Below are 13,825 nucleotides of genomic sequence, written 5' to 3'. Positions count from 1 at the left end.
CTAGCAGAGCAGCCTGGCCTACAGTGCTAGCAGAGCAGCCTGGCCTACAGCGCCAGCAGAGCAGCCTGGCCTACAGTGCTAGCAGAGCAGCCTGGCCTACAGTGCCAGCAGAGCAGCCTGGCCTACAGCGCCAGCAAGCAGCCTGGCCTACAGAGGCAGCAGAGCAGCCTGGCCTACAGAGCTAGCAGAGCAGCCTGGCCTACAGAGCTAGCAGAGGAGCCTGGCCTACAGTGCTAGCAGAGCAGCCTGGCCTACAGCGCTAGCAGAGCAACCTGGCCTACAGAGCTAGCAAAGCAACCTGGCCTACAGAGCTAGCAGAGCAGCCTGGCCTACAGTGCTAGCAGAGCAGCGTGGCCTACAGCGCCAGCAGAGCAGCCTGGCCTACAGCGCTATAGCAGAGCAGCCTGGCCTACAGCTCTAGCAGTACTATTGATGTTCCAACAAGCTACTAAACCATATTCAGTACTAGAACACAAGCAGTATGCCTACTCACTCCAAAGTACCAGTATATTATACAAGTAATACACTTTAGTTAGCCCATAATGTTAAGGTTTTATTTTTTGACCAGGATCAGAGACCAAATTATGGAGCTGTTCCATTGTCATACATGCTGCTGTCCTATCTGAGAGCTGATTGGTTTAGGTATCAGTTAAAGACAGCATACTGGTTAAAATGTAGGCCTCTTTCAGCAACACACAGATGAAATAACAGTAGTTAAGGGGCTGTATGTATTAAGCATCTCAGAGTAGGAGTGCTGATCTAAGATCAGATTCCCCCTGCCAATGTAATCTTATTCATTGTGATCTAAAATACAAAACAGATCCTAGATCAGCACTTGTTTGTTTGATACATACAGTACAGAGCCACATCTGCCAAGCAGCCAGTCCTTGGAGAGAAACTTGAGTCACTGAGTCCATTCAGATGAGATAAAAACAAAATGTCAGCAGGGATCTACAGGGGCCCCATGCATGGACACATGGCTCCAGAACATCACTATCTTTCTGTTATCACCAAACCTGATGGACAGTTTAAAACAACTACTTGGACAAACTGCCACTTGATTTTCTATAAAATCTAAATGTTTTTGTATCACTTTATTTGATGAGTCCTTTTACAGATGGTCTACTACTATCAACAAAATATAAACTGCAACTCTGTTGATAAGCAACAACTTGATAGTGGTAGGGTCAAGGTAAGAGTTAGGGTCAGGTTAATAGTTGAACATCTATAAACCACCTGTAAGGGAAAACAGCATGTTAAATACTTAAAGATTCTTTCAAGGTGATGGATGCATAACAACCATTGGAAGTGGTATGAGCATTATGCCAATATACTCCCTCAGATAATGGAAGTATTAAAATGGAGAATGACCATGGCAAAAACAGGCTTCAGGGCCATGCAATGTCCCCCAGGGCCAGAGAGGCTTCAGGGCCATGGAATGTCCCCCGGGCCAGAGACAGGCTTCAGGGCACTGTAATGTACCCCAGGGCCAGAGACAGGCTTCAGGGACATGGAATGTCCCCCAGGGCCAGAAGCAGGCTTCAGGGCCAAGGAATGTCCCACAGGGCCAGGGACAGGCTTCATGCCCATGGAATGTCCCCCAGAGGCAGGCATCAGGGCCATGGAATGTCCCCCAAGGCCAGAGGCAGGCTTCAGGGCCTTGGAATGTCCCCCAGAGGCAGGCTTCAGGGCCATGGAACGTCCCCCAAGGCCAGAGGCAGGCTTCAGGGCCTTGGAATGTCCCACAGGGCCAGAGGCAGGCTTTAGGGCCAAAGAGAGAGGCTTGGTTCCTTCATCACCCACTGCAGGCTGCAGGAGTTAACACTTCATAAAAGTAAGGTTAGAAGACCACCACCGTGGAGGGGCCAGGGACTGAAGCCTAAACATACCCAGCCAGCTGCCCTCTGATTTAAAAAAATGGTTTTATTATTGCACCTTTATTTAACCAGGAAAGCCAGTTGAGAACAAGTTCTCATTTACAACTGTGACCTGGCCAAGATAAAGCAAAGCAGTGCGACACAAACAACAACACAGAGTTACACATGGAATAAACAAACGTACAGTCAATAACACAATAGAAAAAAAGAAAGTCTATATACAGTGTGTGCAAATGAGGTAAGATTAGGGAGGTAAGGCAATAAATAGGCCGTAGTGGCGAAGTAATTACAATTTAGCAATTAAACACTAGAGTGATAGATGTGCAGAAGATGAATGTGCACATTCAATGAAGTAGAGATACTGGGGTGCAAAGGAGCTAAAAAATAAATAACAATATGGGGATGAGGTAGTTGGATGGGCTATTTACAGGTGCAGTGATATGTGAGCTGCTCTGGCAGCTGGTGCTTAAAGCTAGTGAGGGAGATATGAGTCTCCAGCTTCAGTGATTTTTGCAATTCGTTCCAGACATTAGCAGCAGAGAACTGGAAGGAGGCCAAAGGAGGAATTGGCTTTGGAGGTGACCAGTGAAATATACCTGCTGGAGCGCGTGCTATGGGTGGGTGCTGCTATGGTGACCAGTGAGCTGAGATAAGGCAGGGCTTTACCTAGTAAAGACTTATAGATGACCTGGAGCCAGTGGGTTTGGCGACGAATATGAAGCGAGGACCAGCCAACAAGAGCATACAGGTCGCAGTGGTGGGTAATATATGGGGCTTTGGTGACAAAACGGATAGCACTGTGATAGACTGCATCCAATTTGCTGAGTAGAGTTTTGGAGGCTATTTTGTAAATGAACTCGCCGATGACAAGGATCGGTAGGATAGTCAGATTTACGAGGGTATGTTTGGCAGTATGAGTGAAGGACGCTTTGTTGCGAAACAGGAAGCCGATTCTAGATTTCATTTTGGATTGGAGATGTTTAATGTGAGTCTGGAAGGAGAGTTTACAGTCTAACCAGACACCTAGTTATTTGTAGTTGTACACATATTCTAAGTCAGAACCGTCCAGAGTAGTGATGCTGGACGGGCGGGCAGGTGTGGGCAGCAATCAGTTGAAGAGCATGTATTTAGTTTTACTAGCATTTAAGAGCAGTTGGAGGCCACGTAAGGAGAGTTGTATGGCATTGAAGTTCGTCTGGAGGTTAGTTAACAAAGTGTCCAAAGAAGGGCCAGAAGTGTACAGAATGGTGTCGTCTGCATAGAGGTGGATCAGAGAATCACCAGCAGCAAGAGCGACATCAATGATGTATACAAAGAAAAGAGTCAGCCCGAGAATTGAACCCTGTGGCACCCCCATAGAGACTGCCAGAGGTCCGGACAACAGGCCCTCCGATTTGACACACTGAACTCTATCTCAGAAGTAGTTGGTGAACCAGGCGAGGCAGTCATTTGAGAAACCAAGGCTGTTGAGTCTGCCGATAGAAATGTGGTGATTGACAGAGTTGAAAGCCTTGGCCTTTGCACAGTACTGTCTTTTATCGATGGCGGTTATGATATCGTTTAGGACCTTGAGCGTGGCTGAGGGGCACCCATGACCACCTCGGAAACCAGATTGCATAGCGGAGAAGGTACAGTGGGATTCGAAATGGTCGGTGATCTGTTTGTTAACTTGGCTTTCAAAGACCTTAGAAAGGCAGGGTAGGATAGATATAGATCTGCAGCAGTTTGGGTCTAGAGTGTCTCCCCCCTTTTAAGAGGGGGATGACCGCGGCAGCTTTCCGATCTTTAGGGATGTCAGACGATACGAAAGAGAGGTTGAACAGGCTAGTAATAGGGGTTGCAACAATTACGGCAGATCATTTTAGAAAGAGAGGGTCCAGATTGTCTAGCTCAGCTGATTTGTAGGGGTCCAGATTTTGCAACTCTTTCAGAACATCAGCTATCTGGATTTGGGTGAAGGAGGATGGGGGAGGCTTGGGCAAGTTGCTGTGAGGGGTGCAGGGCTGTTGACCGGGGTAGGGTTAGCCAGCTGGAAAGCATGGCCAGCCGTAGAAAAATGCTTATTGAAATTCTCAGTTATCGTGGATTTATTGGTGGCGACAGTGTTTTCTAGCCTCAGTGCAGTGGGCAGCTGGGAGGAGGTGTTCTTATTCTCCATGGACTTTACAGTGTCCCAGATCTTTTTGGAGTTTGTGCTACAGGATGCAAATTTCTGTTTGAAAAAGCTAGCCTTTGCTTTCCTAACTGCCTGTGTTTATTGGTTCCTAACTTCCCTGAAAAGTTGCATATCACGGGGGCTATTCGAAGCTAATGCAGAATGTCACGGGATGTTTTTGTGCTGGTCAAGGGCAGTCAGGTCTGGAGAGAACCAAGGGCTATATCTGTTTCTGATTCTAAATGTTTTTAATGGGGCATGCTTATTTAAGATGGTTACAGAAGTCAACAAATGAGAGTGCCTGGGGAATGGGAGTGGAGCTAGGCACTGCAGGGCCTGGATTAACCTCTACATCACCAGAGGAACAGAGGAGGAGTAGGATAAGGGTGGGCTAAAGGTTATAATAACCGGTCGTCTAGTGCGTTCGGAACAGAGAGTAAAAGGAGCAGGTTTCTGGGTGCGGAAGAATAGTTTCAAGGCATAATGTATAGACAAGAATATGGTAGGATGTGAATACAGTGGAGGTAAACCTAGGCATTGAGTGACGATGAGAGAGGGATTGTCTCTAGAGACACCATTTAAACCAGGTGAGGTCACTGCATGTGTGGGAGGTGGAACAAAAGGGCTAGCTAAGGCATATTGAGCAGGGCTGGAGGCTCTACGGTGAAATAAGACAATAGTCACTAACCAAAAGCCGAGTGATCATTGGAAACAGTGAGTAGCTAGGCGAGCTGGAGACACGGCGATTCAGACAGCTAGCGGGCTGGTGCTAGCAGGCTAGCAGAAGGGCCTTAAGGGGGACATCGCAACGGAAGTCTGTTGTAGCCCCCTCGGACGGTTACATCAGCAGACCAGTTGTGATGGATCGGCAGGGCTCCGTGTAGGCAGTAAAAAGGTCCAGGCCAATTGGCAAAATAGGTATTGTAGCCCAAGAACTTGGCTGATGGACCTCTTCAGCTAACAGTCCGATATGCTCTAGACAGCTAGCGGGCCACGGCTAGCAGGCTGGCGGAGGGGCTTTCAGGGGACGTTGCGACGGAGGAGCCTGTTGAAACCCCTTCGGGCGGATTACGTCGGCAGACCAGTAGTGATGGATCGGTGGGGCTCCGTGTCGGCAGTAAAAGGGGGCCAGGCCAATTGACAAAATAGGTATTGTAGCACAAGGAGTGGCTGATGGACCTCTTCAGCTAGCCGGGAGATGGGCCTAGCACGAGGCTAGTTCCAGGCTAACTGGTGCTTGCTTCGGGACAGAGACGTTAGCCAGGAGTAGCCACTCGGATAGCAGCTAGCTAACTGCGATGATCCAGGTGAAAAGGTTCAGAGTTTGCAGTAGGAATCCGGAGATGTGGAGATTTGGTGGAGAAAAAAGCAGTCCAGTATGCTCTGGGTTGAATCGCACTGTGCAGACTGGCAGGACTTGACTGGGCTATGGTTAGCTGATGACCACTAGCAGTGGCTAACTGACTACTAGCTAGTTAGCTGGCTAGCTTCTGTTGGGGTTCCAGTTCTAAAGTATAGGAAATAGCAGATCCATACCACATACCCTGTGAGGCGGGTTGCAGGATAGTATGTTGAAATTGAGGTTAAAATTATAAAAAATATATACGAAAAAAAAAAGATGTATACACAGGACAAAACAAGACAAAGACAAAAACGTCTGAACTGCTACGCCATCTTGGAGTAAAGCTCCAAACAAAGATCCTGGAGTGAAGATCCACATCCACGCTAATACTTTAGATATTACTACCGTAATTTCCGGACTATTAAGCGCACCTGAATATAAGCCGCACCCACTGAATTTTTAAAAATATATTATTTTGAACATAAATAAGCCGCACATGTCTATAAGCCGCAGGTGCCTACCGGTACATTGAAACAAATTAACTTTACACAGGCTTTAACGAAACACAGCTTGTAACAAAAATAAATAGGCTTTAACAAAACACGGCTTGTAACAAAAATAAATTGGCTTTAACGAAACACGGCTTGTAACAAAAAATAAAAAATTTGCAGTAAGCTTTAGTTGTCTTTTTGCACTGAGTCAATTCCTCACGCTGCTGTTTCCAACGTCTTATCGTCGACTCATTAAGACCAAGCTCCTGTGCAGCAACTCTATTTCCTTTTCCAACAGCCAGATCAATCGCCTTGAACTTGAAAGCTGCATCATATGCATTTCTCCGTGTCTTTGCCATGATGAGGGTGACAAAATGACTACCGTAATCACAATGATGGGAAGTTTGAGAGCGCTCGATTCAATCTAAACAGTAAACAAAAAAGTTGTTTGACCGTAACCCGTTCGGCAATTTCATTGGTCTAATGAAAGCTTCATGCCGACCAAAAACTGAGCACGTCACAGAATGTTTTTTTGGAGAGAAAAAAATTGAAAGCGGGAAAAATCCATATATTAGCCACATCATTGTTTAAGCCGAGAGGTTCAAAACCTGGGAAAAAAGTTGCGGCTTATAGTCCGGAATTTACGGTACTACAAATAGTTACTTTAAGACTAAATAGGTGTTTTTAACTTCAACTGCTAACAGAATGATAGCGGCATGCATGGTTCACAACTATCTCTGACAATAACCATCACAAGAAAACATAGATTTTTACATGCTCTCACGCACATGCACACAGCCGCACACACACACACACACACACACACACACACACACACACACACACACACGCACAGCCTCACAAACACACCCACATGGGAGTTAAGCTCACAAATAAAACAGAATTAAACAAAGAAGGACATCCACAAATAAACAAAAAAATGTGTATGTCCACAGTCGCCGTGTCGAATAAGTAAATGATTTGGAGTAAAGTTGTGTCCACTTATCCAAATCAAATGCCAAATACATGAGCCTCTACTTGAAAACCGGAGAATGGAGTGAAATGCATATTCCTGTTAGAGAGCATTTAGATGTTACGAGCAGCTGGGTTTTAACTGTGGGGTTCATGGATAGACATTTGTAAATATTATGGTGGTTTAAACGCGCCATCTTTTGCTAGCATTCATGGTTTGTGTTAAACAATTGCTGAAGTAACTAGGTTTTCAGTTATTGTTTTCAGTTATTGATTTGAGCAACAAACAAAAAAATACAAAAAAAATTATAATATTTAAACAGCAGCAGTAAAAGAACAATAGCGAGGCTATATACAGGGGGTACCAGTACAGAGTCAATGTGTGGGCATCGGTTAGTTGAGGTAATTGAGGTAATATGTACATGTAGGTAGAGCTAAAGTGACTATGCATAGATAATAAACAGAGAATAGCAGCAGAGTAAAATAGGGGGGGGCAATGGAAATAGTAAGGGTAGCCATTTGATTAGCTGTTCAGGAGTCTTAATCTGTTAAGAAGCCTTTTGGACCTAGACTTGGCGTGCTGGTACCGCTTGCCATGTGGTAGCAGAGAGAACAGTCTATGACTAGGGTGGCTGAAGTCTTTGACAATTTTTAGGGCCTTCCTCTGACACTGCCTGGTACGGAAGTCCTGGATGGCAGGAAGCTTTGCCCCAGTGATGTACTGGGCCGTTCGCACTACCCTCTGTAGTGCCTTGCGGTCGGAGGACGAGCAGTTGCCATACCAGGCAGTGATACAACCAGTCAAGATGCTCTCGATGGTGCAGCTGTAGAACCTTTTGAGGATCTGAGGACCCCTGCCAAATCTTTTCAGTCTTGTGCCCTCTTAACGATTGTCTTGGTGTGTTTGGACCATGACAGTTTGTTGGTGATGTGGACACCAAGGAACTTGAAGCTCTCAACCTGCTCCACTGCAGCTCCATCGATGAGAATGGGGACGTACTCGATCCTCCTTTTCCTGTAGTCCACAATCATCTCTTTTGTCTTGATCACATTGAGGGAGAGGTTGTTGTCCTGGCACCACACGGCCAGGTCTCTGATCTCCTCCCAGTGATCAGGCTACCACTGTTGTGTCATCAGCAAACTTAATGATGGTGTTGGAGTCGTGCCTGGCCATGCAGACATGAGTGAACAGGGAGTACAAGATGGGACTGATCACGCACCCCTGAGGGGCCCCTGTGTTGAGGATCAGCATGGCGGATGTGTTGTTACCTACCCTTACCACCTGAGAGCGGCCCGTCAGGAAGTCCAGGATCCAGTTGCAGAGGGAGGTGTTTAGTCCCAAGGTCCTTAGCTTAGTGATGAGCTTTGAGGGCACTATGGTGTTGAATGCTGAGCTGTAGTCAATGAATGTCATTCTCACGTAGGTGTTACTTTTGTCCAGGTGGGAAAGGGCAGTGTGGAGTGCAATAGAGATTGCATCATCTGTGGATCTGTGGATCTGGTATGCAAATTGGAGTGGGTCTAGGGTTTCTGGGATAATGGTGTTGATGTGGGCCATGACCAGCCTTTCAAAGCACTTCATGGCTACAGACGTGAGTGCTATGGGTCCAATGTAAGGGAATGTGCAAGTATAGACTTCTGGACACACAGATGAAACGGATGATTCAAACAGATGTACAGGGCTGTACTGTGACCTTTGAACTCACCAGTATTTTGCCATCGGGTTTGTCCTGCCTGGCGAGGCTGACCCCCATCCACTCATCATCCCTGTCTCCCTGGCACGTCTTCCCACAAGACTCCCGGGGCTTATTCCCTGCAGGAGCGGGACAGAAGACAGCAGTGTGTTAACAATGACTGTAATATGGTGTTACAAAGACGATGACTTTCCCATTCTCTGGGAGCCAACAGATGGGATACCTAGAGACAGTCTCTAATACAGTTCTAAATACTAGCTGAAGTTGATCTTTGATCTTTTGTAGATGTAGCGGAAGTGGTTCGGTGAACTTTGTTCCCATGATGAGTGAAATTGCTTGAGGTCTGAGGACTTGTGTTAGCTGCCCTTATATAATGCCTTGGCTTTAGCTCATCCAGTGAACACAGTCTTAAGGCATAGGGACAACCTGGGTTCAACCCTGGTTTAAGTGAGGTTTACTGTTGAACAGTCTGACAATTTCAGGCCATGGAATACCTGACAGCCTTTTATCAGTGTTGACAAGCCCATGTAGTGTGTGTGTGTGTGTCTAATTAAAATCAAATGTTATTTGTCACATGCGACGAATACAACAGGTGTAGACCTTACCGTGAAATGCTTACTTACAAGCCCTTAACCAACAATGCAGTTTTAAGAAAATAGAGTTAACTTGTTATGGATAGGGGGCAGTATTTTCACGGCCGGATAAAAAAACGTACCCGATTTAATCTGATTATTACTCCTGCCCAGAAACTAGAATATGCATATAATTATTAGCTTTGGATAGAAAACACTCCAAAGTTCCTAAAACTGTTTGAATGGTGTCTGTGAGTATAACAGAACTCATTTGGCAGGCCAAAACCTGAGAAGATTCCAAACAGGAAGTGCCCTCTCTGACCATTTCTTGGCCTTCTTGATCATCTCTATCCAAAACAGGGGATCTCTGCTGTAACGTGACATTTTCTAACGCTCCCATAGGTTCTCAGAAGGCGCCAGAACGTTGAATGATGACTTTGCAGGCCATGGCGGAAAAACAGTAGCGCATTTGGATAGTGGTCGATCTGAGAACAATGAGACTGGCGTGCGCATGCACGAGAAGAGTCCATTTTACTTTCTCAGTCTTTGAACGAAAACAACGACTCCCGGTCGGAATATTATCGCTTTTTTACGAGAAAAATCGCATAAAAATTGATTTTAAACAGCGTTTGACATGCTTCGAAGTACGGTAATGGAATATTTTGAATTTTTTTGTCACGAAACGCGCCGGGAGCGTCACCCTTCGTTACCCTTCGGATAGTGTCTTGAACGCACAACAAAACGCCGCTATTTGGATATAACCATGAATTATTTGGAACCAAAACAACATTGGGTGATGAAGTAGAAGTCCTGGGAGTGCATTCTGACGAAGAACAGCAAAGGTAATCTAATTTTTCTAATAGTAAATCTGAGTTTGGTGAGAACCAAACTTGGTGGGTGTCAAAATAGCTAGCCATGATGGCCGGGCTATCTACTCAGAATATTGCAAAATGTGCTTTTACCGAAAAGCTATTTTAAAATCGGACACCGCGATTGCATAAAGGAGTTCTGTATCTATAATTCTTAAAATAATTGTTATGTTTTTTGTGAACGTTTATCGTGAGTAATTTAGTAAATTCACCGGAAGTGTTCGGTGGGAATGCTAGTTCTGAACGTCACATGCTAATGTAAAAAGCTGTTTTTTGATATAAATATGAACTTGATTGAACAAAACATGCATGTATTGTATAACATAATGTCCTAGGAGTGTCATCTGATGAAGATCATCAAAGGTTAGTGCTGCATTTAGCTGTGGTTTTGTTTTTTGTGACATTATATGCTAGCTTGAAAAATGGGTGTCTGATTATTTCTGGCTGGGTACTCTGCTGACATAATCTAATGTTTTGCTTTCGCTGTAAAGCCTTTTTGAAATCGGACAGTGTGGTTAGATAAAGGAGAGTCTTGTCTTTAAAATGGTGTAAAATAGTCATATGTTTGAAAAATTGAAGTTTTCGGATTTTCGAGGACTTTGTATTTCGCCCACGCGAAAAGTAACAATAAAATAACAATAATGAGGCCGTATACGACAAAACCTATTCACCCTCAGGAGACTGAAAAGATTTGGTATGGGTCCTCAGATCCTCAAAAGGTTCTACAGTTGCACCATCGAGAGCATCCTGACTGGTTGCATCACTGCCTGGTATGGCAACTGCTCAGCCCCCGACCGCAAGGCACTACAGAGGGTAGTGCGTACGGCCCAGTACATCACTGAGGCCAACCTTCCTGCCATCCAGGACATCTATACCAGGCAGTGTCAGAGGAAGGCCCTAAAAATTGTCAAAGATTCGAGCCACCCTAGTCATAGACTGTTCTCTCTGCTACCACACGGCAAGCGGTACTGGAGCGCCAAGTCTAGGTCCTAGAGGCTTCTAAAGAGCTTCTACCCCCAAGCCATAAGACTCCTGATCATCTAATCAAATGGCTACCCAGACTATTTCCATTTGCCTCCCCCCTCTTTTACACCACTGCTACTCTCTGTTGTCATCTATGCATAGTCCCTTTAATAACTCTACCTACATGTACATATTACCTCAATTACCTTGACTAACCGGTGCCCCCGCACTTTGTACCCCCTGTATATACCCTCCACATTGACTCTGTACCGGTACCCCCTGTATATAGTCTCCACATTGACTCTGTACCGGTACCCCCTGTATATAGTCTCCACATTGACTCTGTACCGGTGTTCCCTCTATATAGTCTCCACATTGACTCTGTACCGTTACCCCCTGTATATAGTCTCCACATTGACTCTGTACCGGTACCCCCTGTATATAGTCTCCACATTGACTCTGTACCAGTACCCCCTGTATATAGTCTCCACATTGACTCTGTACCAGTACCCCCTGTATATAGTCTTCACATTGACTCTGTACCGGTACCCCCTGTATATAGTCTCCACATTGACTCTGTACCAGTACCCCCTGTATATAGTCTTCACATTGACTCTGTACCGGTACCCCCTGTATATAGTCTCCACATTGACTCTGTACCAGTACCCCCTATATATAGTCTTCACATTGACTCTGTACCAGTACCCCCTGTATATAGTCTTCACATTGACTCTGTACCGGTACCCCCTGTATATAGTCTTCACATTGACTCTGTACCAGTACCCCCTGTATATAGTCTCGTTATTGTTATTTTACTGCTGCTCTTTAATTACTTGTTACTTTTATTTCTTATTCGTATTTTTTTTTCTTAACTGCATTGTTGGTTAAGGGCTTGTAAGTAAGCATTTCACTGTTAGGTCTACACCTGTTGTATTCGGTGCATGTGACTAATACAATTAGATTTTGATTTGAAATAGCACCCTATTCCCTATATAGTGCACTAATTTTGACCACGACCCATAGAGCATTACTTTTAACCAGAGATCTATGTAGGGAATAGGGTGCCATTCGGGACAGAGTTGCAGTAAGGTCATCCTACCCTGTTTAATCATTACAGAATGTGTAGCAGGCCTCTAGGTCAAAGGAGCTACCCAATTATTTAACTTTTGCTAACAGATAAAAGTGGCTTAGAAAATTATACATCCCTTTAATGCTGGGCTATATTTTGACTGGTTTCTAGGCCTCTAATTGCATTTGATGTCAACTTTAAGCAATGCTTAAATCTTAATGAAGATCAAAAAGACCTAAGAAATGTCTGAGAAAGGAGTAAGACTGTGACAGTCCCAAATGGCAAAGTGAACTACATTTGACCAGGGCCCATAAGGACATAGGGGGCCATTTGCGACGCAGCCTCAGACATAAAAACATGAGTGCCTGTAACGCCCTGGCCATAGAGAGGGGTTTTTGTTCTTTATTTTGGTTAGGCCAGGGTGTTACATTGGGTGGGCGTTCTATGTTCCTTTCTCTATGTTTTTGTATTTCTTTGTTTTGGGCCGTGTGTGGCTCCCAATCAGGCACAGCTGAAGCTCGTTGTTGCTGATTGGGAGTCACACATAAGGAGCATGTTTTTTCCTTTGGGTTTTGTGGGTAATTGTTTCTGTTAGTGTTTTGCACCTGACAGGACTGTTTGGCTGTCGGTTTTCTTGTTTTGTTTGTATAGTGTTCTTTCTTTATTAAATATTCAATGATGAACACTAACTCCGCTGCACCTTGGTCTACTCTCTCTCACGACAGCCCTTACAGTGCCATAAAGACATAAGCCTGTAAACAGCAGTAGGAAAGGAACACACTTATTCACTTTAACAAGAATGCACTAAACTGGCAAATAAAGTCGATTAGGATCTGTTGGGTGAATTAAAAGGCATCACAGGAGGAATTGTGCAATCAAGGCGCAGCTTTACAGACTCTGAATCTAACTATTAACTTTAGAAAAAAGCAGTGGGGATCTCTCTCTCACCATGGGTACCAACACCCCTTAAACGGTTCAGTTCCTCTGCCTCCCATCTCAGATGACAGGCTGTGTCTCTAATGGCACCCTTTGCCCTATAGTGCACTACTTTTGACCAGGCACCATAGGGCTCTGTTGAAAAGTAGTGCACTAGGCTATATAGGAAAGAGGGTGCCATTTGAGACGCGCACACATTTACTGGAGAAATCAGTGTAAATAAGTAAAGTTATAATTGAAGCTACTTCCAGAGTTCATCGCTAATATTTTCTCTGAGACAACCTGGGGCTGAAATCCCTCTGTCTAGCGTGATTCATAGTAGCCCACTCGCCCTCTTGGTGTGTGTGCATGTGTATGAGAGAGAGGGAGAGAGAGATGGGGAGACAGAGACAGTGAAACAGAGAGACAGAGGGACAGAGACCAGAGAGACAGAGAGACAAGAGAGACAGAGAGGGAGAGAGAGGGGGAGAGACAGAGAGACGGAAGGGGAGAGACAGGGAGACGAGAGAGACCAAAGAGACAGAGGGGGAGAGATAGAGAGACCATGAAGACAGAGGGGGAGAGAGAGAGACATAGAGGTGGAGAGACAGAGGGGGAGAGAGAGGGGGAGAGACAGGGAGACCAGAGAAAGAGAGAGACCAGAGACCCGAGAGACACAGCGGGAGAGACAGAGAGGGGGGAGAGACAGGAAGACGAGAGAGGCAGAGGGGGAGAGAGAGGGAGAGAGACAGACAGAAGGGGAGAGACAGGGAGATGAGAGCGACAGAGAGACAGAGAGACCAAAGAGACAGAGGGGGAGAGAGAGACACAGAGGTGGAGAGACAGAGGGGAAGAGACAGGGAGACATAGCGGGAAAGACAGACGGGGAGAGACAGGAAGACGAGA

At 45.4% G+C, this 13,825-nt stretch overlaps 1 protein-coding gene across 1 annotated transcript in view; it reads right to left on the bottom strand.

Moving 5' to 3' along the window:
* Positions 1–13,825, bottom strand: part of LOC115152816 (integrin alpha-9) — a 151,918-nt gene that overhangs the window by 129,066 nt on the left and 9,027 nt on the right. Inside the window, exon 3 of the mRNA XM_029697656.1 lies at positions 8,544–8,650. Coding sequence (XP_029553516.1) covers positions 8,544–8,650 — 107 coding nt within the window. The remainder of the gene's footprint in view (positions 1–8,543; positions 8,651–13,825) is intronic.

Source organism: Salmo trutta, chromosome 18, assembly GCF_901001165.1.
Source record: "Salmo trutta chromosome 18, fSalTru1.1, whole genome shotgun sequence".
Taxonomy (NCBI): domain Eukaryota; kingdom Metazoa; phylum Chordata; class Actinopteri; order Salmoniformes; family Salmonidae; genus Salmo; species Salmo trutta.
The sequence above is the reverse complement of the archived record's forward strand: the minus strand, read 5'-3'. Positions and strand labels throughout refer to the sequence as shown.